At 54.4% G+C, this 25695-nt stretch overlaps 9 protein-coding genes across 9 annotated transcripts; 6 read left to right on the forward strand and 3 right to left on the reverse strand.

The window, feature by feature from the left end:
• The first annotated feature begins 1380 nt into the window (after nt 1-1380).
• BGZ61DRAFT_441246 (P-loop containing nucleoside triphosphate hydrolase protein) lies at nt 1381-3744 on the forward strand. The gene has a single exon (XM_046244564.1). It carries the CDS (start codon nt 1426-1428, stop codon nt 3700-3702), a length of 2277 nt encoding a protein of 758 aa, XP_046110732.1. The 5' UTR covers nt 1381-1425; the 3' UTR covers nt 3703-3744.
• A 466-nt stretch (nt 3745-4210) lies between these two features.
• Nucleotides 4211-4724, forward strand: BGZ61DRAFT_441247 (uncharacterized protein). The gene has a single exon (XM_046244565.1). It carries the CDS (start codon nt 4355-4357, stop codon nt 4625-4627), a length of 273 nt encoding a protein of 90 aa, XP_046110733.1. The 5' UTR covers nt 4211-4354; the 3' UTR covers nt 4628-4724.
• A 799-nt stretch (nt 4725-5523) lies between these two features.
• On the forward strand, nt 5524-7535 carry BGZ61DRAFT_88759 (uncharacterized protein). Its single transcript, XM_046257188.1, has 5 exons — nt 5524-5852; nt 5920-5987; nt 6042-6235; nt 6304-6905; nt 6961-7535. The coding sequence occupies exons 1-5, from the start codon at nt 5616-5618 to the stop codon at nt 7165-7167; spliced, it is 1308 nt and encodes a 435-aa protein (XP_046110734.1). The 5' UTR covers nt 5524-5615; the 3' UTR covers nt 7168-7535.
• A 2667-nt stretch (nt 7536-10202) lies between these two features.
• BGZ61DRAFT_489763 (S-adenosyl-L-methionine-dependent methyltransferase) lies at nt 10203-12881 on the forward strand (the record flags this gene model as incomplete). Its single annotated transcript, XM_046250250.1, has 3 exons — nt 10203-10223; nt 10279-10487; nt 10541-12881. 3 exons carry the CDS (start codon nt 10203-10205, stop codon nt 12879-12881), a joined length of 2571 nt encoding a protein of 856 aa, XP_046110735.1.
• A 433-nt stretch (nt 12882-13314) lies between these two features.
• BGZ61DRAFT_526958 (P-loop containing nucleoside triphosphate hydrolase protein) lies at nt 13315-15051 on the reverse strand (the record flags this gene model as incomplete). The annotated part of the gene is made up of 1 exon (XM_046253038.1): nt 13315-15051. One exon carries the CDS (start codon nt 15049-15051, stop codon nt 13315-13317), a length of 1737 nt encoding a protein of 578 aa, XP_046110736.1.
• A 1693-nt stretch (nt 15052-16744) lies between these two features.
• BGZ61DRAFT_88940 (uncharacterized protein) lies at nt 16745-17911 on the forward strand. The gene is made up of 3 exons (XM_046257189.1): nt 16745-16926; nt 17023-17181; nt 17244-17911. The coding sequence occupies exons 2-3, from the start codon at nt 17054-17056 to the stop codon at nt 17776-17778; spliced, it is 663 nt and encodes a 220-aa protein (XP_046110737.1). The 5' UTR covers nt 16745-16926; nt 17023-17053; the 3' UTR covers nt 17779-17911.
• Nucleotides 17912-18847: 936 nt separating this feature from the next.
• Nucleotides 18848-20462, reverse strand: BGZ61DRAFT_489765 (uncharacterized protein; the record flags this gene model as incomplete). The annotated part of the gene is made up of 3 exons (XM_046250251.1): nt 18848-18970; nt 19030-20187; nt 20319-20462. 3 exons carry the CDS (start codon nt 20460-20462, stop codon nt 18848-18850), a joined length of 1425 nt encoding a protein of 474 aa, XP_046110738.1.
• A 775-nt stretch (nt 20463-21237) lies between these two features.
• BGZ61DRAFT_340861 (RNA polymerase Rpb5, C-terminal domain-containing protein) lies at nt 21238-22132 on the forward strand (the record flags this gene model as incomplete). Its single annotated transcript, XM_046239349.1, has 3 exons — nt 21238-21376; nt 21432-21519; nt 21607-22132. The coding sequence occupies 3 exons, from the start codon at nt 21238-21240 to the stop codon at nt 22130-22132; spliced, it is 753 nt and encodes a 250-aa protein (XP_046110739.1).
• Nucleotides 22133-23071: 939 nt separating this feature from the next.
• Nucleotides 23072-24687, reverse strand: BGZ61DRAFT_340393 (uncharacterized protein; the record flags this gene model as incomplete). The annotated part of the gene is made up of 2 exons (XM_046239304.1): nt 23072-24284; nt 24371-24687. Coding segments are annotated over 2 exons (1530 nt in total), but the record flags the coding sequence as incomplete, so codon positions are not given.
• Between the last annotated feature and the right edge of the window lie 1008 nt (nt 24688-25695).

Genomic DNA, 25695 nt, shown 5'->3' on the forward strand with positions numbered 1-25695 from the left:
TGATCGGCAATGGGGCACTCTGGAAAAGCAATGCCAACAAGGACCAACTCCCTCGGCTATCCCAGACCTTTTCCTCGGTGTGAAGACATTGGGCTTGGCATGAGCAACTGGTGCACGCGAGACATCACCACGTCTGTGAAGGTGTCGTAAACCCTTAGCGGAATATCAGTGTGCCAAAGTAGCTTGGTTTGCCCTACTTGCTCCGGCGTTCCAAGCCTTCCCGGCGTCCCCACCGGCCATCAACGGCGTTTCGTAGCTAGATATCGTAGCCACAAAAGCCAAAGGATCAGCCAGCATGCCCCAGGCAGGGCGTCAAACGTCAGCACCAGCTAAGCTAAGCCCAGAGGCGTGGGAAGGGCAAAGGTGGGCGCCACAGGGCTGCAGTTTTCGATCCGTCACATGGACGGGGCAACGAAAAAGTCCCGTTTTGCTGCCGGATGTCACGGAGCCTGGCTGCTCGCTGACATATGCCTTGACTCTCGTCGTCTCTCCGCCGCCTGTGTCTTTGCGCCGAGCCCGACCGGATTTAGAACTGCATCGGCTTTTTGTCTGCCCCGCGCTCCGGTTGCCATGCATGACCGATTTGACGTCCGCGCTCCGCAGCCACTCGGTTTGATAGATGCCGTCATGCTCGTCAATTCCGGCTCGGTGATTACTTTAAAAGGCGAGCCACACCATTACGTAGTGCCTAGCCGCGTCTGTCATCTCAATACATTGCATCTCAATGATAGGACAACATCCCGGTCAGATGCTGGCTTGGCGATGAATACGCAGGGCATTGGTGCTGGAGAATTCCAGATGACAAGCTCCGTGGCGATGGGTTAGCATCCATCTCGAAAGCATTGCATCACTCATCTGGATGCCACCCTTCGCGCTTACGCGCTAGAATCGGGGGTCGAGATTCTACGGAATGAGAATATGCCTCGTGTTCATGCAGAGCTCGGTCCTCCATCTTTGCATTCGGCTTATTGGGAATACGGTACGGAAAACGATCTAAGTCCGGAGATCTCGATCCCCTTCCTTGAGAGAGCTATTGCTGTGGCGGGGACTCCCGAGATTACACGTCACTTGACACATTTGAGTAGTATTCAGGTCAAGGCTGAGCATTGCCCAGTTCCGCGAAATTTCCATTTAGGCATCTCGGTCCCGGGCCATAGTGTGACCTCATTCCTTCTTCGTACGGAGTAGAATCCCTCATGTTCAATATGCAAGTTGAGCCCCTCGAATTTCCCTGTCATGGCCTTTAATCAATTTCTGGCGCATGTGATGGAACACCACGTGGTAGTCGCGATAAGATAAGATAGATAAGATAGATGTTCATGTTATCGATAAGCTACCGAAAAAAGTCCCAAAACTTTTTTCCTTGATCGCATCGCATACCCAAGCCCCACCTAACCTCAACGACCTGTGTGACATTTCGACATCATGGCGGACGATGGAATGCTCCTAAACTTTGAGCTTGGCTCTGGTCCTATCAAGCCCCAGGTCAAGTTCAAGGGCGGCCGCTGGCGAGACAGGAAGCAGGCTGAGAAGTCAGCGAGATTGGCTTCCTCAGGACCAGAAGCACCCAGATCAGCCAGAGATGAAGATGACCAGAGGTCTTCAAAACGCCAGAGGACCGACAATGATGGGTTTAATCGTGATTTCGACTACAAACCCTCCCCACGATTTGACCCCAGAGACAGGTCCTACGGCGGTGACGGCCCGACAAATCAGCACCGAAACCAAGGGTCAGATCAGAAAAGGACTGGAGGACAGGTCATCTCACGACTCTTCTCCTTCAATCCAGCCCAGAAGACTGAGTTGGACGAAGAAAAGGAGACCGAATGGACTGCCCCGGAGGCGACAAATGCGCCACTCTCCGATAGCTTTGCTTCATTAACCATTTCCTCACGCCTTGTGGAGGAGCTTGGGAAGCTGAACTTGGAACGTCCCACCGCCATCCAAAAGAAGGTGATCCCGCATATGCTATCGAACAGCGCGGACGCCTTTGTCCAGGCCGAGACTGGTTCCGGAAAGACGTATTCTTACCTCCTACCCATCCTTCACCGCGTCCTCCTCCTGAGCGAACGGGGCGGTGCCCAGATTCACCGAGACTCTGGGGTATTCGCCATCATTGTTTCACCGACCCGCGAACTTGCCAAGCAGACGCACTCAGTACTTGAGCAGCTCATCCGGCCCTTCCCATGGCTTGTGTCCACGGCAATCACTGGAGGAGAGTCAAAGAAGGCTGAGAAGGCACGTATCCGTAAGGGAGTCAATTTCCTTGTCGCAACCCCTGGACGACTGGCGGATCACATCGACAACACCAAAGCGCTCAGTCTCAGCACCGTGAGATGGCTTATTCTGGACGAAGGTGATCGTCTTATGGATTTGGGCTTTGAGGATGATCTGAAAAAGGCCATCGATGCGCTTAAAAAGATTGACGTCTCTGACAAGCTTCCGGATGGGACCCTTCTCAAGTCTCTTCCTGAGCGACGAGTGACTGTTCTTTGCTCAGCGACTATGAAGATGAACGTACAGAAGTTAGGAGAGATGAGTTTGGCAGATGCAACATTCTTGGCTGCCGAGAAGGAAGCCAGCGATAACATCAAGGATGGTGATGAGACAGCTATGAAGGCTCCGGCCCAGCTCCATCAGTCCTACACCATTACCCCGGCCAAACTTCGACTTGTGACCTTGATCTCCTTCCTCAAGTCTACCTTCTCCCGTCGTGGCCGCACCATGAAAGCCATCGTCTTCATATCATGTGCCGATTCGGTTGATTTCCACTACGAACTCTTGAGGGATCCGATGAAACTTGAGGCACCTGTACCCGGGTCAAAGGATGCCGAATCAATCTCAAAGACTGTTTCAAAGGCTGCATACATTACTTCCCCCGCCAGCCCCGAGGTCATCCTCCACAAGATGCATGGCTCGTTGTCCCAGCCAGTCCGTACCGCCACCATTCGAGCGTTTTCTGAATGCAAGTTGCCCTCACTCCTCATCACCACCGATGTGTCTTCCAGAGGTCTCGATATTCCCTCGGTCGACTTGGTCATTGAGTATGATCCTGCTTTTAGCTTCGCCGATCACATCCATCGCGTTGGTCGAACGGCTCGAGCCGGACGGCCTGGTGATGCCCTGCTCTTCTTACTGCCCGGTACCGAGGAAGGCTACATTGAATTGCTCAAGACCTCAACACCTCCGACACCGCAACCCTACGACTCAATCCTTCAGAAGGGCATGATGACCAAGCTTGAGTTCCCCGTCGAGACATCAGCAGCCATTATTGATGGCCAGTCCTACCACGACAAGGCCGAGACACTACAGCTTCATATCGAGCAGCGCCTTCTCGGCGAGACCAAGAACCTGGAGCTTGCTCGTAACGGCTTCAAGTCACACATCCGAGCATATGCCACTCACATCAAAGAGGAGCGCTCGCATTTTGATATGTCAGAGCTTCATTTAGGTCACACAGCGAAGAGTTACGGTCTGAGAGAGGCGCCAGGCGGTATCGGCGCTGGTGTGGAACGGAAGACTAAGAAGCGGCCGTTTAAGAGCGTCGGCAGGAGTGGAGGCAAGGACTCGAGCAAGAACACCAGCAGAGACCCGGGTGACGAGAAGGGCCAGCCAAGCAGCGAGAGGCCACCTCGCGATATCATCAAGATGAAGAGCATGATGCTAATGAAGTCAACGGCGGACGAGTTCAATATCGGTTAAAAGCGTTATAGACTAATTGCGGGTTATTTATTATGAAATCTATATATTTCTTTGTTACTTAAGCCCAGTTCCGTGATGAAACCATTTGCAAGCTTAGTCACGCTGATCGATGTGAGAATGGTCTCAAGTTACACAAATTGCACACCCTCCCCTGCCCAGTTGCATCATAGAGATGCAAGAGGAATCATGAGGAGATTTGTTCTCATCTAGGAAGGGCTGCGTGATGTGGATTTGCCTTGGTTGATAACACCCCTACCCTCCACAATCTCGATCTTGTGTCCCAACCTGACGACATATTCACAAGCAAATGGGCGCACCCTAGGAAAAAGATGCGCAAAAGGCTCCGGCAGGACGTCATAGAGGTATGGACAGGGGGGTTGTTACGCAAAAGTCGCTCCAATGGGCGGTGGGAGATGACACCGTAAGGAACGTTAGTTGACGTCATATTGTTAGAGGCCTTGGATGATCACGCCTCACATAAAAGTGAAGATGGGGATAAAAGGCAAAGGTCCTCCCAAAACTTTACAGAATATTTGTATACAAACAAATATCCCAAACAACTAAAGGCCTCTCTTCTCCGCCCTCAAACAAACAAAACGATCACGGAAATCATTTATTTCCTACCCTCAACTGCGACCTACACCACGCAATCATGAATAACAAGAACAACGCAACCGACCAGGCCACTGGCGCGGCAAACTTCCTCACGAGCACGCTGGGAAACACACTCGGTGGAGTCGGACGTACACTTGGTGGCGTTACGGGTGCGGCGACTCGTGGCATAGGCAACACGGTGACGGGCGTTACGGGCGAGGTCGGACGACCGCTCGGCGACGGCCTGGGCAACCTCGGCACAGGTGTTGAGAATGGATTGAACAGCGTTTCCAAGGGCGTCGAAAACGCGGGGCAGTGGAAGAAGCAGTAAAGTGTGTGGTCAAGGTTTCAAAGAAACGCAGCTGGGAGTGTAGGATATGTACAGTACACAAAACTTAAGAGAATTATAACCGAACATCATTTTTTTCCTCCTCCTCTGGAACTTGTATAAGCTCATAAAGATCCAAATTCTTCTGACCTATTGTTTGACCCCTCAACCCAAGAAACTTCCCAGATGACCGTTCTTTGCACTCGGCAGTTGGGAGTTGGCTCTCCGGACAACATACATTACTAGCGTCGCGGGTACGCTATTTAAACTTGTATTTACATACCTCAAGGGGTTTTAATACTTACCACTACTATGTCTATCTACCTTGATTGCTTTGTTCCGCTTTCGGAAGAGAAAAATTAGCCATGGGCATAAACAGACCGATGTCACTCAGCTTGAATGGCCCACGCATACAGCCAAGGCATCGAGCCCAACCCTCCACAGCCATTATGTCAATCCCTGTTGTTTAGTGCAGGGGAGTTTTATAATTTATGTGAAATGATTTGATCACGGTCTTGTCTAGGGCACCAGGCCGCCTAGAGAGCCGAAATGCGGCTGAGGAAGCGCAGAGGGGCAGTGCTCAGCGTAGGCTGAACCCAGGCTGCACATGTCGCAAAGGGCCTCAAGATATTTCTACTCTCGTACCATCTAGACGACAAGCCCGGAGCAAATGTACAGCTGTAAGATGAATAATAAAAGCATTAGGTGACAAGGCGGGTTATCTTCAAAGTCCTGCGGGCTTTGGAGAGGAGATACAAGCAAACGCTGATATGGTGAGCGGCCCAACCTGCGGCCGTACGTTTTAGGCGATATATCACGCACTCCCACGCCGCCCAGAATCTCACTCTGCCGTGGCAAAGTTCGCCTCTCTGTTTTGCCTAGGCGCCGCCTGGAGGACACAGCCCCTCCAAAACATGCGAGCCAGGAGTAATATAGAGGCAGAGCTTCTTTAACGGCAGCTTAAATCGGCTATCATCGCAAGACCTCCGATATGATCGGAAGCCATCAGCAACCGGGCCTCTCGCCAACATTACCATCGCCCATGGGCCTCCGAAGTCGACTCTTGAACCAGGAATTGCCCGTAGCTTCATTAGCGGACCAATTCAATTTCCAGTCGGAAGCAATTTTTACAACCAACACGAAGGCCCAGCTCTGGGATATGAACATTCCTGGGAAGCAAGACGACATCCTGGACAACACCGCCTTGAGGGCAAAGCTCGCGCACTATGTATGTTGTTTCGCGATGGAAATTGCAGTATTACAATGGAAGGGACTCGTTCTGATTTCGGCCACAGGAATCTTTCTGGGAGAGCGACCCCAAGGGAACAAAAATAGCAACTCCCATACCAAATCTGGTCCTTGTGTCAGCCAATCTCTTCATAACGGTTTCGTAGATCAGTTTCCTGACGCCTCGCAGCACAGTTCTCGGAGAAGTCATTCACGGGAGGTCTGCGCCAGCTACTTTCCAAATCCGACGCGATACTCTGCAATACCTCATCGAGGTAACAGGCTTCGGAAGCGCAACCACACAAAAGTTTCTCACCACTCTCGCGCCCTATGTCCATTCTTACCTTCAATATGATGACGATGATGAGATGCCTACATATATGAGTTTGTATCCAATTTCTCGCTTGGTGTTGACTCTTGGCAAAGTCACTGACCAATTTTCGGAGTGGTAGCTCTTGTTTTTCGCTGCCCAAAGAACAGCAATTGCGTGGTCGGCACCATCCGGGTCCAGTTGGCAACTCGAAATTGTTTCACCTTTCTTATCTGCAATGATGTCAGGGACATTCAATCGATCCGTTCATATTGCGCAACCAATACCGACCTCCTCAAAATACACCCGCTCTACCTGCTCTCGTTTGTCTACGAAAGCCGATATCACGCGTGGATGAATTGGTTCGCGAAACTCTGGAGGGAAGTTGTCGAAGTCGAGACTGTGACCAATACCTCTGGCCCGCAATGGAAAACGCGGGAAATGGACGCCGAGCGCTTCAAGGCCCTGTCTAAGGCCGATTTCCTCCTCAACCAAATTCACTCAACCCATGTAGAGGTATGTCATGGCCAGACAGTTATGTTATTTGCAGCAAAGTTTGGGAAATTCTGTTCCGAAGTCCTTATAGAGATGGAAAAAAGGCGGCAGGATCTTGGGTACAGTAAACTATCGATGCGCCATCGCTCTGGCCTGTTGGACTCGTTCGATTCAACCCTTGTACGATGTGACTTCGTGGCGGACAGGATGGCGGAGCTGAGCAATAGACTAACACAGAATATCAATGTGGTATGTTTTTTTCTCATCCTTCTTAGCCCGACGATAAAGCTCACCGTTTGGCCAGTCGTATCAACTTATCGCTCAGAAGGACAGCAAAACCAATCTGGCTATCGCAGCACTCACAGCACGCGATAGCCAAACAGTAAAGGGCATCGCCATCTTGACGTTATTGTTCCTTCCCTCCACCCTGGTCGCAGTATGTCTCAAAATGCTTTCCGCTCGTTCCCCACTATTGCTGGTGACTGAAGCAGATGCGAAGTATCATAGCTGATATTAGCGCAGACACTGTGGACAACAAACCTGTTTAAACTCGAGGGCGACGAAAACTGGCAGGTATACGTTGGTACATCGTTGCTTTTGACGATGGTTGTGTTCATATGTTGGTGGACCTACGGTCGAGTCTCTCGTGGGCGTGAGGACGGGGCAGCAGATCACCTGAGCCTCTACTCTCCTGGGTAGGTAGCATCTCTGACATGGGGGGAGTTGGAAGAAATGACTGGAGCTTTGATACATGGGTTTCTATTCAGCCCTTTCCTCAATTAAATTTCTGGATGGTGTTTCTAATTGTAAATAAATAATCACGACGACAGGGTCCGATTTGTTATGCTGATGTTTGCGGCGGATTGATACCATTGCGTTTCTCTAAAGTTTGCTCAATAGGCAATTGACCACTCCTAGACGGCATCATTTTTTATCAGCTTCAGTGGCCAATTATAATGACATAACCCACTTGTAGGCTAACGTTGAGTGGCAATTTCAGTCGTCCTGCTCCAAGAGTCGATGCTTAAAATACCAGGAGGAAATGAAGGAGGGGCATTTCTTTTCCTCACAAAAACACGAGTGATCTATTAAGTGCCTCCTACAAGCACTCTTCCGAACAAGGACGATTCAGGTAACTCCGACCTCTGAAGTATCATCAAGGTTCACTGGCACCAAGTCATCAAGGTTCCCCGACGGAACATGCGCTGGGCAGTGACACCCCAACACCCCATAGACGTTGAGGATGGCGCATCTGCTGTGAATGAGTAGGGAAGCGGTGCGCTTGAGAGCTCAACGGACGAGTCTTACTTGCCAGCGACTGGGATGAGGAACAGCTGACTCTCAAACTCTTAACGCGCTGGAGCTGAACGGCTTTTAGCATGACAAACTTCTGAGGCTTCTAGTCTCTCAAAGTGTCTAGTTACGAGGCTCTAGCTCAAACCTCGTCGTGACCTGTGCGCTCTTGGGCGATGCGGGCTGCAGCCTCTTATCCGACAGTGGGCCAGTTTCTTGCTGGCGCGCAGACCAGAGCGACTACTGGCGAAACTTTTGCTACGACGATTCACTGACGCAGCGTCAAACATGCAGGCTTTCCTTCCAAGTACGGACACGTTTACTACAGGATGCATCTTCTTCGTGGCCCAGCATAAAGCTGAGCACCACAATGAAAATGTGTGATAAATCAAAAATTGCGCCCCCCATGGCCCCGAAGGACAATGGAGCCTGGAACGACACCGCGATGTGCAATGCAGGCCTTCCAAGTTGAACCCCCCAATTCATGAGCGAGGGAGTTCGGAACAAGGTAAGTATGAAGAAGAAAAGAGGAAAAGTTGAAAGAGAGGAGGGCACAGGGAGATTATATACCTCCGGAAAGGGGCGAGCACGTGAGGGAGTGATTGCGATTTTGGCAAAAGTGGGCCTGTGTGGGGCGTATTTATTCGTTGAAGATCTGGAGCACAACTAGGCAGCTGCGGGTCCCAACATCAGCCGCAAATTTGGTGCATGCAAGCAACGTGAATCACTGAAGCGTTTAATGCAGGTGTATAATAAGCGGACTCTGAATTATGAAGGTTTTCGCACTTTATGCCATATGGGAATACGAGGTAGCCCAGGCTAGGCTCCCTGGATCTTCAGGTGCCAAAGTCAAGGGTACCTCCAACATTGCGGGGTGTTGGAAGGTCAAGCCTTGGAGGTGAGCCACTAGTCCATACATTCTCTCTATTTCTCCTTGTAATACATATTCCGACTTCATAAGTTGGGGCTTCTTCTGTATCATTTTGCAATGTCTGGGTCTGTCGACATCCCAACGATGCTGAAAGCCAAGGCCAATGCTGAGTACCGGGTAAGTGCTTCGGGTTCAACTCTGGCTGGGCTAGGACCTGTGACATAATCGCTGTGTGCACTGGTTGCCATGATCGCATCTCCTGGGAGTTCGGGTCTCAGGTGGGAGTGCCTCGAGATTGGAATCATGGTGTGGCCCAATCCTCGCTTGGTCGAACTTTCCCTCGATCTCTTGTACAACTGTAGGTGGAGTCCGTGGAGCGCTCACAGCCGGAAGCATTGGTGTGTTGTCGGACGATCGTTTCGTTATCGTTGAGTGATGGCCTGAGGAAACCTGACCCGCGCTAGTACTGCGATCTTCGACTCAATGATGCATTCTGAGGGGAAAATGATATTCAAGAAGACCTAGTGAACCTACAGCGTGTTTTCGCCTTACCGACCAAAGCTGTGGCAATCCCAGTGTTGGCGTTCGTGGAAACCAGACAACGCACCTCTCTCTTCTTCGTTTGTCTCTCCAGGCCATTTAGCTTGTGGCCCCATTCGCGCCACAGGCCCCCGTCATGGTAGTACTACTGCCGCTGTTTCTCAGTGTTACCGGCGTATGGCGGGTATCCTACCTTGATGCCCGTGACGGCCATGTTCGACTGAGCTATGATAGGGAGAATGTTGCGTCCGCCATTGTCTGTGTTTGTGGGTTGACTGAAGGCGCCAGCTTAGAGATTGCAGTGACGGGTGCTCTTGGAGGAACACTCAAATCCGGGGCCAAGAAACTACGAGAAGCTCATAACACGAAGGTGAGTAGAATGTGAGGTGGAGTTAATGTGGACTGAGGCAGGGGTGATGGCCCAAAAACAGATGAGAGTGCTTCCTGACGTTGGCCATCTGGTCGTGTCGAATCCAAGCACCTAAGATAGTTAACCTCTACCAATGAATTTGACTATGAAATACCAGGCCATTCACCTTTTTACACATTTATTAGTCCTCAGCCTAACTTGGTCCCCGAAGAGTCATCTCAATTGAAATATCAGATCCAAAACAAGTAATGATTAGATTATTCTGTGACCAACTGTGCGACTGATTTTCTTCGTACAGCGTAAGCAGTTGGAGGACAAGCACATGCGCGCGTTGAAGCTGCTGCCCCAAACAAGCATTAGCGCGTCCGCGGGGTGCTCAACCCGGCGAGCTAAAATGCGGCGGCGGGGCGTCATGTTTCTGCCAGTGGAAATTTCTGTCGCAAGCTCTTCAACCGCAACAACATTCGCGACAATGGGCAAGAAGAACTTCCGCGTACGTACCACCCCAATTCCGTACAAATCACGTCCGGCTAACGGAATATGTACAGGGAAAGAACCGACGAGGAGGCGGCGGCGGCCGAGGCGGTGGCCAGTCTCGCGGTTCCTTCAGGGACTATCCTGTTGTCCCTAAGGAAAACGAGAAGCTGCAGCGCTTTTATGACACCCTCCTAGCGTTGCCCGAGGAAGAAAAGACGGCCTACTGGGACGCCTTGAAGCGCGAGCTTCCGAACAGCTTCCGGTTCTGCGGCTCCAAGGGGTATGTTGCACCTTCGAGGCTGGAGAAGACAGATGCTAACCCGCTTGCGCCAGCCATGCGCTCAGGGTCAAGAGACTCCTCAAGGACAGATACATCCCCAAAATCGTCAAGATCGAACACCAAGATGGCAGCCCCGTCGCGCCACCTCTGGCCCTTCCTTGGTACCCCGATGAGCTCGCTTGGTGGATGACGACCCCGAAGAACGTCATCCGCAAGTTCCCTCCTTTCGCCGCCTTCCAGAAGTTCCTGGTCTCCGAGACGAGCGTCGGAAACATTAGTCGCCAGGAAGTCGTCAGCATGATTCCTCCTCTGCTGATGGATCTTCGCCCTGGCATGACTGTCCTGGACATGTGCGCTGCTCCTGGAAGCAAGGCTGCGCAGCTCCTGGAGATGATCCACGTGGGCGAGGAAGCGCGAGTCCGCAAGACCCTGCGCGCCTTTGCGGAGGAGGATGGCCTCGACCTCGGCAGGGAGACACAGGACGAAATTGACGCAGATCTCGAAGCCGACCCGACCGACGCCGGACGAGCAACTGGCCTGCTCATCGCCAACGACTCCGACTACAAGCGAGGTCACATGTTGGTCCATCAACTGAAGCGACTCTCGTCCCCCAACCTCATCGTCACCAACCATGACGCCACCCAGTTCCCCTCAATCAAGCTTCCTTCCGACCCCAACTCCACCAAGGCGAAGTACCTGAAGTTCGACCGAATCCTGGCGGATGTGCCCTGCTCTGGTGACGGAACTATCCGAAAGAATGCAAACCTTTGGAAGGACTGGCAGCCGGGTAGTGCGCTTGGCCTGCACACCACCCAGATCCGAATTCTGGTGCGAGCTCTCCAGCTGCTCAAGGTTGGTGGTCGAGTCGTCTTTTCCACCTGCAGCATGAACCCTGTCGAGAACGAAGCAGTCATCGTGTCCGCCATTGAGCGCTGCGGCGGCCCCGACAATGTCGAAATCGTTGACTGCAGCAACGAATTGGTCGCCTTGAAGCGATACCCTGGTATGAAGTCGTGGAACATCATGGACAAGTCTGCCAAGATCTGGAACTCATGGAAGGAGGTTGAGGATTTCGCCAACGAGCACACCGAGGGAGTGCCTCCTGGAAGAGTTGTAGAGACTATGTTCCCCAGGCTCGAGGGTGCTGAGTGCGCTGACCTGCCCCTGGAGCGTTGCATGCGAGTCTACCCCCACATGCAAGATACTGGTGCCTTTTTCATCACTGTGCTCCAGAAGAAGACCGATTTCAAGGCGAAGAACGAGAAGGAGCGTAAGCCCGCTTCTGCCAAGGCCAACTCCGAAGAGGAGGCACCGTCTGCGGAGAAGTCCGAGACAGAGACCGCCGAAAAGCCCGAGACAGAGGCCGAGGCCACTCCTGCTGCCGCCGAGACTAAGGAGGAGGATGTCACTATGGCTGAGGAACCTACCAACGGTAATAAGAGGCCTTTGGAGGAAGAGAGCGAGGAGCAGCCTGCGAAGAAGGCTAAGACCGAGTCCGAGCCTACGGCCGCGGAGCCTGCTGCTGCGGAGCCTACTACTGTAGATCCTGCTACCGCGACTCCCGTTGCTGAGCCTAAGCAGGACGGTGGCAAGCCCCGGCGAAACGGTCTCGTTGAGGAGCCCTTCAAGTACCTCTCACCCTCTCACCCCATCATCCAGAACATCAAGGAGTTCTACCATATCTCGACCCGATTCCCCGATGATCGATACATGGTCCGCAACGAGATGGGCGAGCCTGCCAAGGCCATCTACTACACTAGCGCCCTTCTGCGCGATATCCTCAGAGAGAACGAGGGCCGGGGCATCAAGTTCATCCACGGCGGCGTCCGTATGTACATGAAGCAGGATGCCCCCTCCGCCGAGGTTTGCCGCTGGCGCATCCAGTCCGAGGGTATGCCGATCCTCCAGGGTTACGTTGGCGAGCCCCGCGTCATCCACCTCCGTAACAAGGAGACTTTCCATAAGCTCCTCATCGAGATGTTCCCTCGCATCTCCGGAGACGACTGGGAGCGTTTTGACGAGATTGGCGAGCGCGTCCGCGATATCGGCATGGGCTGTACGGTCCTGCGGATTGAACCTGACGGCACCGATCCGGACTTCAACGAGCCTATGGCCCTGCCTCTTTGGAAGAGCATTCACTCGCTCAACCTCATGCTTCCCAAGGAGGACCGTGCCGCCATGTTGCTGCGTATCTTTAATGACACCTCCCCCCTCATTAACATCAGCCTGAACAAGCAGATGAACCAGGAGAAGACTGCTGAGGACGAGGAGGCCAAGGGCGCCGATGCCGATGTGGAGGCCAACGGAACCAACGAGACTGAGGTGAAGGCCGAGGAAAAGGTCGAGGAAACGGTCGGGGTGAAGGTTGAAGAAAATCCTGCGGAAAATGCATGATTAAGCAGGATGTACAAGTATTTGCTAACCGTCGTTTCCTTGGTGTTCAGTATTTGAATTAGGATAAAAGATTTATAGATGTCTTTGCACTACTTGTTGCCTATGCGATATCCGCGAATATGGTATTGCTGTCATCGCTCTTTAAAAACTCCAAGTGATTTATGTTATCCAGAGATCTAGGATAACATATGATTTATGTTGGAGTTCGGAGTTAACGGGGAGTGTTGTTCCTATGGGCCATAGGTTGGATTCGGTTGTTGAGAGCGACATTGACTGCGACGATTGCAAGTGCGAGCGACATGTGAGTACTTTATATTCTGGATTTGGTGGAGTTCATTATGATACAATGTTGACATTTTCTTTCTGCGAACATCATCTGTTCCACCATATGATACAAGTGACGTTGGTATAATACACGACTTTGAAGCGACGTTCACTCGTCCAGTAGACCGACGGTCCAGTGGACGATCCTGTCCACACCCTGGCCGTTAATGGCACTCACTGGGATTGCGGCACAGTCTTTGGTCCAGGCGTTTGTTGCCCCGCTTGGGTGCGGCTTCTCTCCCTTTGTTACACTGTCCAGATAGTCCTTGAGCTCTTTGAAGTTCTCCTGTGTCTCGGGCAGGTCAGCCTTGGTCGCGACGACGAACCAGGGCTTGCCAGCGATCTGGATGCCAGGCAACTCGGCAGGTGGTTGCGATGCTGCATTGAAGTCATCGGTCAAATTAACAGGTCCACCCGTCATATCCCAGTCTATGCGGGTATCAACCTCACGGTCTTGTTCCTCCTCGTCACGCATTTGGGCGTACAAACCAACCTCACGCCATAGGGCGCCGAGGGCTTGGACTGCATTTCCGGCACCTAGATCGATGACAAAAGCAAGGACACCTGCACGCTCGACGTGGCGCAAAAAAGCGATACCTAGCCCTCGGTCAAGGTGAGCACCCTCAATCAGGCCGGGAATGTCAGCAACGGAGAAGCGGGTGCGCGGTTCGGTGTCAACAGCCTCAGGCAAGCCCATCTGCGCAGGATAGCGGCGGTAACTCTTGATTGTGGGGCGGCCAGAGTATTTGTCGAGGACAACCGTGCCGATATTGGGTTGCAAGGTGGTAAATGCCCAGTTACCAACTCGGGCACGGCTGTTGGTGAGGGCGCGGAGGAGCGTGCTCTTGCCAGCATTGGGTAGACCGACGAGACCGACGTCGGCAAGAAGTTTGAGCTCGAGCTCGATGTTCATGGTTACCGCATCCTCGCCTTTGGTCGCAAACATAGGCCGAGGGTGCTCTCGGGAAGTGAAGTGAGGATTCCCCAGGCCGCCGATGCCACCAGCTGCAAGCAGAATAGGGTTAGGAGTCGGGCGGGATAGATCGAGATGGATCGTAGGCGGAGGCTGCTTGAAAATGCGATGGCGCTTGGGAAGACGAGGGAAGACCGTCTCCTTGACATCAGTTTTTGACAACCCTGGGTATAGTAGCCACTTGTGCCGTTCTGGGTCTCCATCCTCTTCATCCTCCTCTTCTTCTCTCTCCTTCTCCTGGAGTCTTTCATCCTCCGGGTCTTCGATGCCCTCTTCCCTCGCAAACCTCTGTCTTTCTAGATCTGCTAAGCGCTTCTCTTGCTTCAGAAGCTTCTGCTGCGCACGCCAGATGCGCATGTTTATGGCTTCATCTGCGACGGGATCTTCGCGATCCAACTCGCGCACCACAGTTCCTACTGGCACGGTGATGATGATATCGTCTCCTCGAGTACCACTCTTTGCGCTTCCTTGGCCGTGCTTGCCGCGACCGGCATGGGCGAATCGCTTTCGAGCCAGCTTGTGGAGGGACGTTTCGCCGTGGGCGGCTTGGATATAGACGTTGCCTCCATGCCCTCCATCGCCGCCATTGGGTGGTCCCTCGGCGAGGTAGGCCTCACGCAAGAAGGAGATGCAACCGTTGCCACCGCGACCAGCATAGAGCGTTAGCTGGGCTTTGTCGGCGAAGGTCGGTGCTGCGTAGTCATCGGGGGCCGGATTTAGGCGCGATTCTGGGAGATCGTTGACGGTCGAGCTGTATCGTCTTCGGAGGGCCGCAGTAGTAGCAATGGCGTTGAAGACGCAGCGCTGGGAGACGAGTGAGGGATAGAGGAACGGGAGAAGCGTGGGCGAGGCATTGGGACACCGGGGAGCCATAGTATCTGTGGAGGTGACCCTGCTCGGGCTCGAGGAATTAAGGAAAGTTGAAGATGGGATGTGCAAGCAATTGCTCAATCACACATTGAAGCTCTCATGCGACATGGACCAGCTCAAAATTTCCAAAAGAGCTGGAGCAGTGGAGGCGGCGGGGCCTGATAAGATAAGGACGTTTTCCCGCGAAAGCTCCGCCCACCACCAGGAATATGCCCTGGAAGGGAAAGAGCATCGACGACAGCAGGCAACAACGCCTTAATTAGCCATGCCTGAGGAACGCACCTGATTAGGTGCACGTCCATGGGAGGGAATGAAGGAATGGAGGAGGCTGTGACCTGCATCTGACTTCGTAGCTACTCTTGCCGGATGTTTTCTTCCTCCTTCACATCACCATCATGCAAGCCGACAATGTCGCTTCTCGTCATCATCGCGCATTCCCGCTCGTCTCCCACGCGACACTATGCTTCTTCGGTCTCAGCCCCTCACCTCCATGGATTGAGAGTTTCGCGCCTATTAACTAGGGACAACTCTGCTTCACTGCCGGTGGCCGTCCTCTATGCCTAGTCTTTGCCGCGAGCTACTCGCTCACCGTCCTCGCCCGTCGTCCGTCTGTCTTACCTCGTACTGGATACGTTTTCGCATACGTTACCTATCTTAGTCAATTTGCATACCGCCGGCCGGCCATTCATACCACCGTTCACTTCGAGCCGTCCTCCGTTGTGCCAATCAATGGCGTGTTTGTCCTTGCTGCCCGTTCGTCTCGCCTGTCGGCATCTGCACCCCGCCCAGAACGGGCCATGGACCGTGGGCATTGGCATTCGACCAGCCTCCAGCCAGTGCTGGAGAGGCCACTGGAAACTGGGAGAAGGCCCGCTGTTGCCAAAATGCGGTGAATCGGCTGCCCGCACACCTCCGTCTCCCTTCCGTCGCCGTCCCTCGTTGGCCTGCTGGGGTTCACCCGCCACCGTACGGATATGCTCATTCGCCCAAGTAAGACGTTCGGCAATTTGCTCTGGGTCCTCACCACCTTCTGGCCAAGCGGCTCCTCATTTTCTTTGGGTTCTAAGTTTTGGACCTAGCCAACTTTCTTCCTTTTGCTGGGTTCACCTGTCTAATACACTCGGCTCGAGTATCCATTCCCGTCCCGCTCGCACCGGCCCTCAGCGACCGACGACGCTCCATCTCACCGAGTCGTCTCCTCGCCCCAATTCCTCTTGTCCACGTTCCATCCCACCATCCCACCCTCTCGTTGCTACTACTGCTCGTTACCATCCACTACTACCAGAACAGCACCTGAGTAGCCGCATCGCCCAACGACCGTTCGCCCCCAGACGCCCCCTCCCTTGGGTCAGCTCAAGACCATTGGGCCAGCCTGCATACGCTCCGTGGTCCCGCATTCGAGCCACGACAGAGGACGTGGACCAGCCCTCCTCATTCGATCTCTCCACATAGCTTCCCTCAGTTCCCCACGCGACTTCTTCCATCTCGCTCCTCAGTTTCTCCTCCCTTCCAGCTCAAGCCCCGAGAGCTGCTGGTGCTTGCAGGATACATACTGGCCCCAGCGAAACAGCTGCTCTCTTGCCTGTCTGCTGGCCTACGACGGACATACCATACCACTTTCCCCTCTGGTGTCGTTATCTCCTTACCGCCACGTCCGAGCCAGTCTGCTACCAGCCAGTCTTCTTAACCAGGTCAGTCGCTCTTTTGTCTGTCCCCCTCCCCGACCCCCGTCCCCGGCCTTCGTCGTCCACACTCTTCGTCTCCTTGCCTGCCTTGCTTCGTTTTTGCCTCATGAAACTCGTCAGCGGGGTCAGAGGGAGATTCCCAATCGACCTTTACGTCGATGTCATGACTTGACCCCCCCCTGTACTTCATATTGTATTCTTTGTCATCCTTTCGGACCCTCGTCTTATCCGCTACCAACGTCGGACCCATGTTATCTCGGCCAACAGCCCTTGCTAAGATGTATACTAGAGACTACCCATATCGAAAGCCCTTCATCAGGATGGATCCCGACTGTGCGATCTGTCATGCCCCGGCGACGATGGCATGCGATTGCGAGGCCAAGCGGCTCGAGGTGGCCGTTAAGCAAGCTGAGGACCGCATGATGCGGTCTATTTACAGCGACATACGGTTCGCGAGCCCTCTGTTCCTGGACTCTTTCCGACCAACGTCACTAATTGACCGAACCGTAGCTCTTGGGTTCGCGCACATGCACAGGACTATATCCTCGAATACTTCCGCCTCCTCACAGAACGCCGGAAAACTGCCCACTCCGCTCACTTGGATCGCATCACCGCCCACGCGTACCACTACTATCACGCACCACCTCATCCCAACCAGATTGCTGAGGCTCAAGCCGCTCTCAAGCGGGGCATCGATGAGGACTGGCAATCTAGCGTACAACGTTATCCCGAAGTTTTGGAATATTTCTTTGGTCTCGTGGAACTCACTCTTCCCGCAGAGGACGAACCTGCAGTAAAGGCGCCGCCCCTGAGCGCACTCAATGGTTATCGCAAGGCCAACAGACGGAGCGGCTCCAATGGTGCTCCAGGCACCTCCGCAATTGTCGCCCCAGTTGGATATCATGAGCAGCAACCCGCTCTTCCGTCTCGAACACCCCCTCCTATGCAACGTATTGACCGTCGCACCCCGGCTCCTCGAGAACGGCGATCTTCCTATGCAGCTCCTCCCCCTCAACAACCTCCCTCATATTACGGCACTTACTGAGGTTGAAACGACCCGAGTGACGATTTAACTACCACATCCACAGATATGTACATGATCCGACACATATCACGAATTGTATGAGCATCACGACCATCGCATAATCGGGCGTGGAGTATTACCGGCATAGCGGACCGGCGTGGCATTATCTGGGGTTTACAAAGTTTGGGCTCAATATCCCCCCTTGTTTTTAGAGGAGACTCTGTCTGGCACGTTTTGGAGTATTTGGGGTTTGTCGTATTTGACCTGTATTGAAACATCGAAAATATCACGCCATTGTAGGCATAGTTTTTAAAAGGACCACAAATGGCCTGTTCAATTGGATCTTGTTGAGGTCATGATGGTTGCGCGAGTGGGGGGGGGGATTCCAGAGGAGGGGCATCCATGGACGGGCTGGCAATATTACGCCTTGCGGAGGAGAGGCAGAAGGATTCGAACTAGGCCCCACTAGCTTGGCTCGGACGACGTCCCCGTTTCTGATTCCTCTCATGTGCAGCAATGCAGTAAGAACGCAGGCATTAGAGCTGCTGGACGGCGCATGCAAGCAAGCACAAGTGCCCGATGCGAGCCCAACTCGAAACTAGCCCCGGATCTCCCTGGATCAACAATGCAGACCTACGTAATTGGAGGACATGGCACAACAAAATATCAACTGGACGCGACGCGAGAGGCTTGGACGAGGATGTAATCAAGTGAACATCTTTTTGCGTATCTCTTCCGTTTGGGATAGCGCCTAATTACAAAACAGCACCGAGAGCGCTTTCAAATTGGAGAGGAAAGGGGAAAGGGGGTGAGGACGAGGAGGCAGCGACTAGGCGGACGAGAAGAAGTATCAACCGGCCAGCTGAGCCGGCCCCGAGGCGGATTTTCCCCGAGGATGCAGTCGGTTTTTTTTTTAGGTTGCCGGATGTTGTGTGTGCGAGGAGCGGTCCCGGAGCGGACTGCGGAGATGGCGAGGAGATGGTGTGTGTGGAGAGGAGAGGTAGGGTTGGGCGGATTGGACAGAACTTCAACGCCGGGATGACAAGGACGGCGCTGAAGCGTGATCTGAGGCTGTGAGGGAGTGCGTGGCTTACGACTCCTGCTTCTCGGAGATAGAGGTCTCCTTGAGGTCTGAGGCGACCTCATCGACGGTCTCACCGTTGGCCTCAGCCTTCTCGATCTCCTCGATCTTTCGCTTGGCCTCCTCAATGTTCTGGATGTTGTGCGGTTAGTCTGCTGTGTTCATTCAGGGGTAGCTACAGAGGCACTTACAGCCTTGGTCTGGGTCTCCTGGTCATTCTTCCATTGCTCGAGCTTGGCGCGGACCTTCTCGGCGACAGTAGGGACGTCGAGGGCGCTCATGGGGGGTTCAATACCCATGGCGGCGCAGTCCTCAACGACCGAAGGAGGGCAGTTGAAGAACTTGGAGGAGGCACCGCTGGTGCCACTCTTCTTGCCCTTCTTGCCCTTCTTGGCGGCAGGGGCATATTCCTCCTCGCGGTCCTTCTTGCTGACGAGCTTGGTGCCCTTAAGGCCAGCCTCGTCGACGGTTCGCTGAGCCTGTGCTCCGAGGCCGGTATCAGCCATCAGGGGGCCCTTCTCGACCTTGTGGCTGGGGTCAAGGAACGCCAATAGGCTGTTGGCGCGTCGGATCTCGTCCAGGAAGGCAGGGTCGCTGGCCTCGGCAAGGCGGCGCTCGGCATCGGCCTTCTTGCGCTCCTTAATGACACGTTCATGCTCAGCCTTCTGCTTCTCGCGGTACTTCTCACGAGCCTCACGGTCGTAGGCCTGATAAGCCTTCTTCCGGCCGTAGTAGTCGTCCTTGAGCTTGCGGATAGCGGTGTACTTCTCCTGTTGCTCAGCCTGGAGTTTAGATCGCTCGTCACGCAGGCTAGACAGGCCCTTGTAGGCCTCGTCTTGCTCAGCCTTGATGGCATCAAGCTCGGCCTGGATCTTGTTGTACTGCTCAGACATGGCCTTCTGCTCGGGGTCCTCCATGCTGTCCTTGATCTCCTTGATCTTGGCGCGCAGGTCGTCAATCTGCTTCTGCGAGTCCTCGAACTGGCCAAAGTTCTTGCGGACCTTGCGCAGGCTGGAGATGTCGGCGAGGGCCTTCTTCTCGTCGACGAGCTTCATGGTGCCTGAGTTGACCTGCTTGTCGAGACTGGCAATCTGGCGATCGACATCCTCGAGGCTCTTGAAGGGAACCTTGCTCTTGGCAGTCTTCTGCTCCGCAATTCGGCTGCGGACCTGCTCGTCGAAGCGCTTGATCTGCTCGAGCTTGGAGGAGCGGGCGTTCTTGCCACCGGCCTGCTTCTGGCGGATCTCGTTGGCCTGGGCAATGAGCTCCTGTCGTCGCTGCTGAGTCGGGCTGGGCTGGTCCTTGTTCTTGTTGGGCATGGCAATGTCGATCTTGGCCTTGATGGCGCCCTGTAGAGAATAGTGTTAGCTGGCATGGGCGTCCCTTGGCACGAGATGAGGCCACAGAAGTGGAACCTGAGCTGATGGATGGCTGGAGATACGCCCTGGCAGCTTCACGGGGGGAGGAATTGAGGTCGTACCAAGAGGTCCATGGAGGCCTTGTGAGCCTTCTCAGCCTTGGCGAGCTCCTCCTTAAAGACATTCTCATCGGGCTTGGTAGGGCGCGTCGCGGGGACCTTGTCCGCCGCAGGGGCGGTGGCAGTCGCAGTCGCAGTCTCGGCCATTGCGATTGAGGGGATGCGGCGAACGGTACGGGGCGTTCTGGAGTGAGGAGGGACCGGAGGGAGACGGAGCCGAAGCGGACGACTCGAGAAGAGGCGGCGAACGGGGAGCAGATGAGTGAAGAGCGACGACACGTGGTGGCCGGGACAGGAGTGAAGAAGAGAAAAAATGGAAGCCCCAAAGGTTCGAAATTGAAATTGAAATTCCACCACTTTCTTGCTGCCCCGTGTCTGCTTTGCGATTGTGAGCGGTTGGGGTCTGTGCGCCCCTGAACCTACAGCGCCTGGCACGCACAATGGCCCTGGAAGTCGCTGGAAGCTCAGCGGACGGCTCCTCGATAGCACCTTTAGGCCTCGGACTAGCCCCTACTGGCAGGCGCTGGAGGAAACGGTCCCGTCGCTGTGGAGGACAGGACTCGCGGTGTCTGGATTCTGTTGACGGGCCTCGTTCGGCTCCCTTCCCCTAGCGGCGCACACTGACCACTGACGGCCCAGGGTCGTTCCTGCCAATTGACTTAACTAGCCGTCCACTACGTAGCTAGCGCCGCGGCTCGGATGGCTGCTCCTCGAGGGTGCTGTGGCTAATGGAATGTGGCGGATATGTGGCTCGGTCTGTCCGATCACATGACCCTCGTCGCGCCTCGACCCGCTCCCAGCGCTCGACTTTGCGGCGGCCATGCAAGGCTGAGCGAAACATTTTTGAGACGGCCTGGGATTCTTTCAACTCCACGACAATCGAACCGGCCCTCTTCGACCCTCACCCCCGGCCACAGCAAAAATGGATATCGATAGCGTACCAACCGATGCCAAGTCAAAGGAGGTCGTGAGGCTCTGGCGAGCTTGGCGGACCGTCCACGAGATGGTGGCCGACCGGGTAAGACTTCCTGTTGCCTCGTCATGTCGCGATGCCTTCGACGGTCATGATGACACCCTTTGTTTTGCCCAACCTGCTCGATCGCAACGCTAACCCAGCCCAGGAATACGAGCTTGCAGAAGAGGAAGTTAGCATCTCCCTCGACCGCTTCCGCGACGAGTACTGCAACCCCGACGGCTCTATCAAGTAAGTCCTAGGCCTCTATTCTCCCCATCAGCAATCGTCTGCCCGCCCGAGAACAAACCCGCTGACCATAAATCCTTCTTCTCACAGCCGAGGCAAGCTCCAGTTCTCTGCGCGCCCCAGCGAATCCATGCTCAAGAAGTTCACGCCGCCCGCGACGGACGCAAACCCAGACCCCGTTCCCGACTGCGGCCCTATCTGGGTCGAATTCCTCTCGGACAAGCAGTTCGGTGTCGCCCAGATCCGCCAGTTCGCCCAGTACACCATCACCAACAACTACAAAACGGGCATCATGGTCACTCACGTGCCCCTGTCCCCCGCGGCCCGCAAGTCGCTCGCCGGCGTCGAGAACCTCACCAAGATCGAGTGCTTCCTCGAGGACGACCTGCTCGTCAACATTACCCACCACGAGCTCGTCCCCAAGCATGTCCTGCTCTCCCGCGAGGAGAAGATCGCCCTGCTGAAGCGCTACCGCCTGAAGGAGACCCAACTGCCCCGAATCCTGCAGAAGGACCCGGTCGCCCGCTATCTCGGTCTCAAGCGCGGCCACGTCGTCAAGATTATCCGAAACAGTGAGACGGCCGGTCGTTATGCGAGTTACAGACTGTGCGTCTAAGCCTCCCTAGCCAGGGTCGAGGACGATTATGAGCACGTGGCGAGGGGTGGGATGCGTGGACGATGGGAGCTCTTGGATAGGATCAAGGCATGGCTTTTGGTACGAGGATGGAGGCGTCGATCTGCACTTGAGGTTCAAAAAGCTGGCGTTCCAGGGGTTCTTATGTATATTGTGCGATGCCGTAGCAGAGCCAATCAAGACTTATTCACCAACTAATTTTTTAGTCTGATATCTGCCATGTGATGCGTGAACCTGAGATGATGCAATTACCTTCCACCTTTCAATGCGAAGTCTTCACCGACTGGCCGAGAGGAGAATTCTTGAGAGGGATTCATGGAAGAATTCATATGACGGGGTAATATTAATTAATCAGCCACGCGTCTGTTTTAACCGTTCACATTTTGACACATTTCACAGTTATAATCCAAGGGAACAGCATCTTTGCTTGGGCTTGAAACAATGAATTTCTCAAGTGTCCATCCCGTAGCCCACAACTAAGACTATCCTGCAATCCCATCAACCCGTCCATTCATCCATCCATCATAAACGTGGCTTTCAGCCGGGGTATATATAACTAGTTCCAACCAATGTCTCGTCCCATACCTGCCTGACAAGACACCCAAAAAAACAGACCCATAACAAGAAACAAAAAGGCAAAAACTGCCATCAGGCCGCAGCTTCACTCACTTACACCGTCGCTGCCATCTCCCCAGGCTTCGTATCTTCATGATATCCTGTCCATGCCCCACAATGGTTCATGCCTTCTTCTCCGTAACCATCGACGCCATGCAAAACGCCAGCCGGACGTCTAATATGTCTACAGCCGAATGTGTCCCAGAAAGAGTCCTAATCCCAAATCGTCCCGCTGCTGTCATCATACATGTCGTGGCTAATATATAGAGGTCGTTCATAGCGACCGTAATAATTTGCCGCATTGCATCATTTGGGTGCTTGGGTGCTTTGCGACAACAAAAGACCACCCGGATCCCGAAGCTCCGGCTCGGGGTTTCCGTGTGGGTTCAGTCTCAGATCTGGCTGCGACTGTGGTATAGGTTGCAGTTCAGTCCCTCCCGAGCGGGTCTTGGGACGGGCCTGTCTCGTGCTGAGAGGCCCGAGGAAACCGCCGATGTCCTGAAGCAAAGCGGTTGAGCCTCGGCGGAAGCCTCCAGCGCCGGCCGCCACCGAAGGGGCTGGAGGGGAGTGGCCTGGCCCTGCTTCACCATTAGACGAGGTATAACTTCCCGGTCGGAAGCTTCCACTGCTTTCACGGGGAGGGTCTAAAAGCCCGCCCACATCAAAGAATGAAACCCGTCTTGGCGTGGCCTCGCTCCGCGTTAAACTCAGGGGGTCGTGTGGGAGGAGGGAGTCATCGCTCCGCTCTGCGTTACTGCGCTGTCGTTGCGGGAACTGCCAGCGCTCGAGGTCTTGATCGAGTCTCCTGATGATCGGGGCAGGCATGAACTGAATGGGAGTGCCATCTTCTGGGGTATCGGGTTGATCGCGTAGCTCGGGATCGACGGTCATTCCGATATCTCGCACCAGATCCTCGTCACTTCCCCAGTGGCGGTGTAGCGTCGGTCGTCGGGGATGAAGAGATGGGTCAAAAGACTCAGCTATTGAAGATCGACGGAACTTTTGCTTCTTCAGACCTCGATCTCGCACAAACGAGCCCAGTACCAATGAATTGGCGGAAGCCGTCGCAAATAGGAGCTCGACCGAGGCAAGAAGAGAGCGATACTGCTGTCGGCCGTCTTCCCTGATAATGTTCGGCACCCGGTACAGAGTCACGCCGACCACCGACAGACTGAGGGAAAATAGTAGAACAAGCTGAACCTTCCTCCTCACAGTCATCCGGCTGGTAACGATAATAGGGACCGGGAAGATGACAAGTAGCAAATCAGTGAAGACATTGCAAACTGCCATGGTAATAAGCTGCGCGTATCCCTGGCGACATTGACCACCAGGGTCTGGCAAAACCTGCCAGTAGTGGCTGAAGGGTTGACATTCGGCGAGATCGCTAATGACCACAGCGACGAATGTGGCAATAAGGATGACCCGGATGACGCGGAGTGTGGTTTGCCACGAACGCTCCCAGGTGGCGCGGGTCAATCGGCGGAGGAACTCGAGGATAGTTGCCTTGAGAATCCATAAGCTGTAGCAGAACGGTCAGCCAAAAAGTTTGTGCAGATTGTGACGGCAAACGGTGAATGAGATCTAGGAAAAGGGCTCGCCACATACGTTGCGGCATAGAAAATTCGGCTCGCCAGCACGAGGCCACTGGCGATCTCTTTCCTACGCAGTTCTTTGCTGGTAAGTTCGACGTTGTCGAAATCGGCATTGTTGGTGCCATAGAGGAGGATGAAGTGGACGCAGCCCATGCGCAGGTACAAGGGAATTAAAGCGAGGGCGGCGATGCGGTCTTCGGCGAAGAGTCGTTCGGTTCTGATGAAGCGACCAGCGAGTCGTAGGAGGATTATGAGGGTGCAGAAGGATGTTGCCCACCAGCATACGAGCAAGGTGGGTTTGTCGTACTTGAATTCGCGAAGGGTCGGGGGTCAGAGTAGAGCGTCATGGCGACAGCAATGGCGGTCCACGCTCGCCGTCCTCCGCAGAGGGCCCGACGAGCGAGGGAGGCGGAATGGGTTCGGCTTGGGAATCTCGTCAGATATCACAATGAGTGTGACGCAAGCGGCCGTAGCAGAGTTGGTGGTGTTGTGCCAGCTTTTGGGCTTGAGACGTCTTGAGGGTTCAGGCGGGCATGAGGCGGCCGGCGGTGGCACTGGGGCGGTAACGGTAACGGTAGCGGCAGGTCCAGCGACGGATGCATTAAAACAGCGGCCGGGGGCGAGTAGGCGACAGCATCAAAGACGCGGGCAGGCGACAGGAGATGGTCGATATGGCAGACCGACGGCGAGGCTGGAGCAAGAGGTCGGTCGACCTAAGCAGGAAGCGAGTCGGAGTCGGAGATTGAGATGAGGGACAGGCCGGTCGTCGCGAACCGGGTGTGAGAATTCGCAATGCTGCGTAATCTGATGGTGGCAACTGGAAGTGGCAGGTGGAAGTGGCGAGTTGTATTAGTTGAAGAGAGCCAGCAACCACAACACAATCGGTCTTTGAATTGCGAGCGAGTATCCGTAACGGTATACAACGACAACAACAACCTGGTAGTGAATGAGAGTAAGAGCAAGAGCAAGAGTGAGTGTCAGAGGGTGGAGGTGGACAAGGTGCGGTTGGTCGCAAGATATTGCGGAGGCGAGGACCTAGGCGTGGGCGAATCGAGGGCCCGGGCAGCGTATCCGGAGTAGCGTCGAGTCGTCGAGTCGCACACGACAGCGCCCGTTGTTCGTAGCCCCCAAGTGCGTAGCTCCGTTGGCCGTGGAGGGAGCGCCCGTGGAGGGTCCGATTTTGCCATTCGCGTCCCGTTTGGGGGGCGTGTCCCAGGATGAAGACGGGCCTGGCCAGGGCCAAGGATGGGGAAGCCCACTCCACCGGGGCTGGAAGAGATGTTGGTTTAGCGTGCCTTGAAGGGGGCCAAGATAGGCCGGGGGCATGGGCGACTTGGG

This window comes from Ilyonectria robusta (assembly GCF_021365365.1).
Source record: "Ilyonectria robusta strain PMI_751 chromosome Unknown BGZ61scaffold_2, whole genome shotgun sequence".
NCBI classification, from domain to species: Eukaryota; Fungi; Ascomycota; class Sordariomycetes; order Hypocreales; family Nectriaceae; genus Ilyonectria; species Ilyonectria robusta.

Bases quoted from the DNA above. Each gene is read 5' to 3' on its own strand.
- BGZ61DRAFT_441246 (XM_046244564.1), top strand. From the start codon at position 1,426: ATGGCGGACGATGGAATGCTCCTAAACTTTGAGCTTGGCTCTGGTCCT.
- BGZ61DRAFT_441247 (XM_046244565.1), top strand. From the start codon at position 4,355: ATGAATAACAAGAACAACGCAACCGACCAGGCCACTGGCGCGGCAAAC.
- BGZ61DRAFT_88759 (XM_046257188.1), top strand. From the start codon at position 5,616: ATGATCGGAAGCCATCAGCAACCGGGCCTCTCGCCAACATTACCATCG. The intron at 5,853-5,919 runs GTATGTTGTTTC...TTTCGGCCACAG, and splicing joins GGGCAAAGCTCGCGCACTAT to GAATCTTTCTGGGAGAGCGA. The intron at 5,988-6,041 runs GTCAGCCAATCT...GACGCCTCGCAG, and splicing joins ATACCAAATCTGGTCCTTGT to CACAGTTCTCGGAGAAGTCA.
- BGZ61DRAFT_88940 (XM_046257189.1), top strand. From the start codon at position 17,054: ATGGATCCCGACTGTGCGATCTGTCATGCCCCGGCGACGATGGCATGC. The intron at 17,182-17,243 runs GTTCGCGAGCCC...ACCGAACCGTAG, and splicing joins TCTATTTACAGCGACATACG to CTCTTGGGTTCGCGCACATG.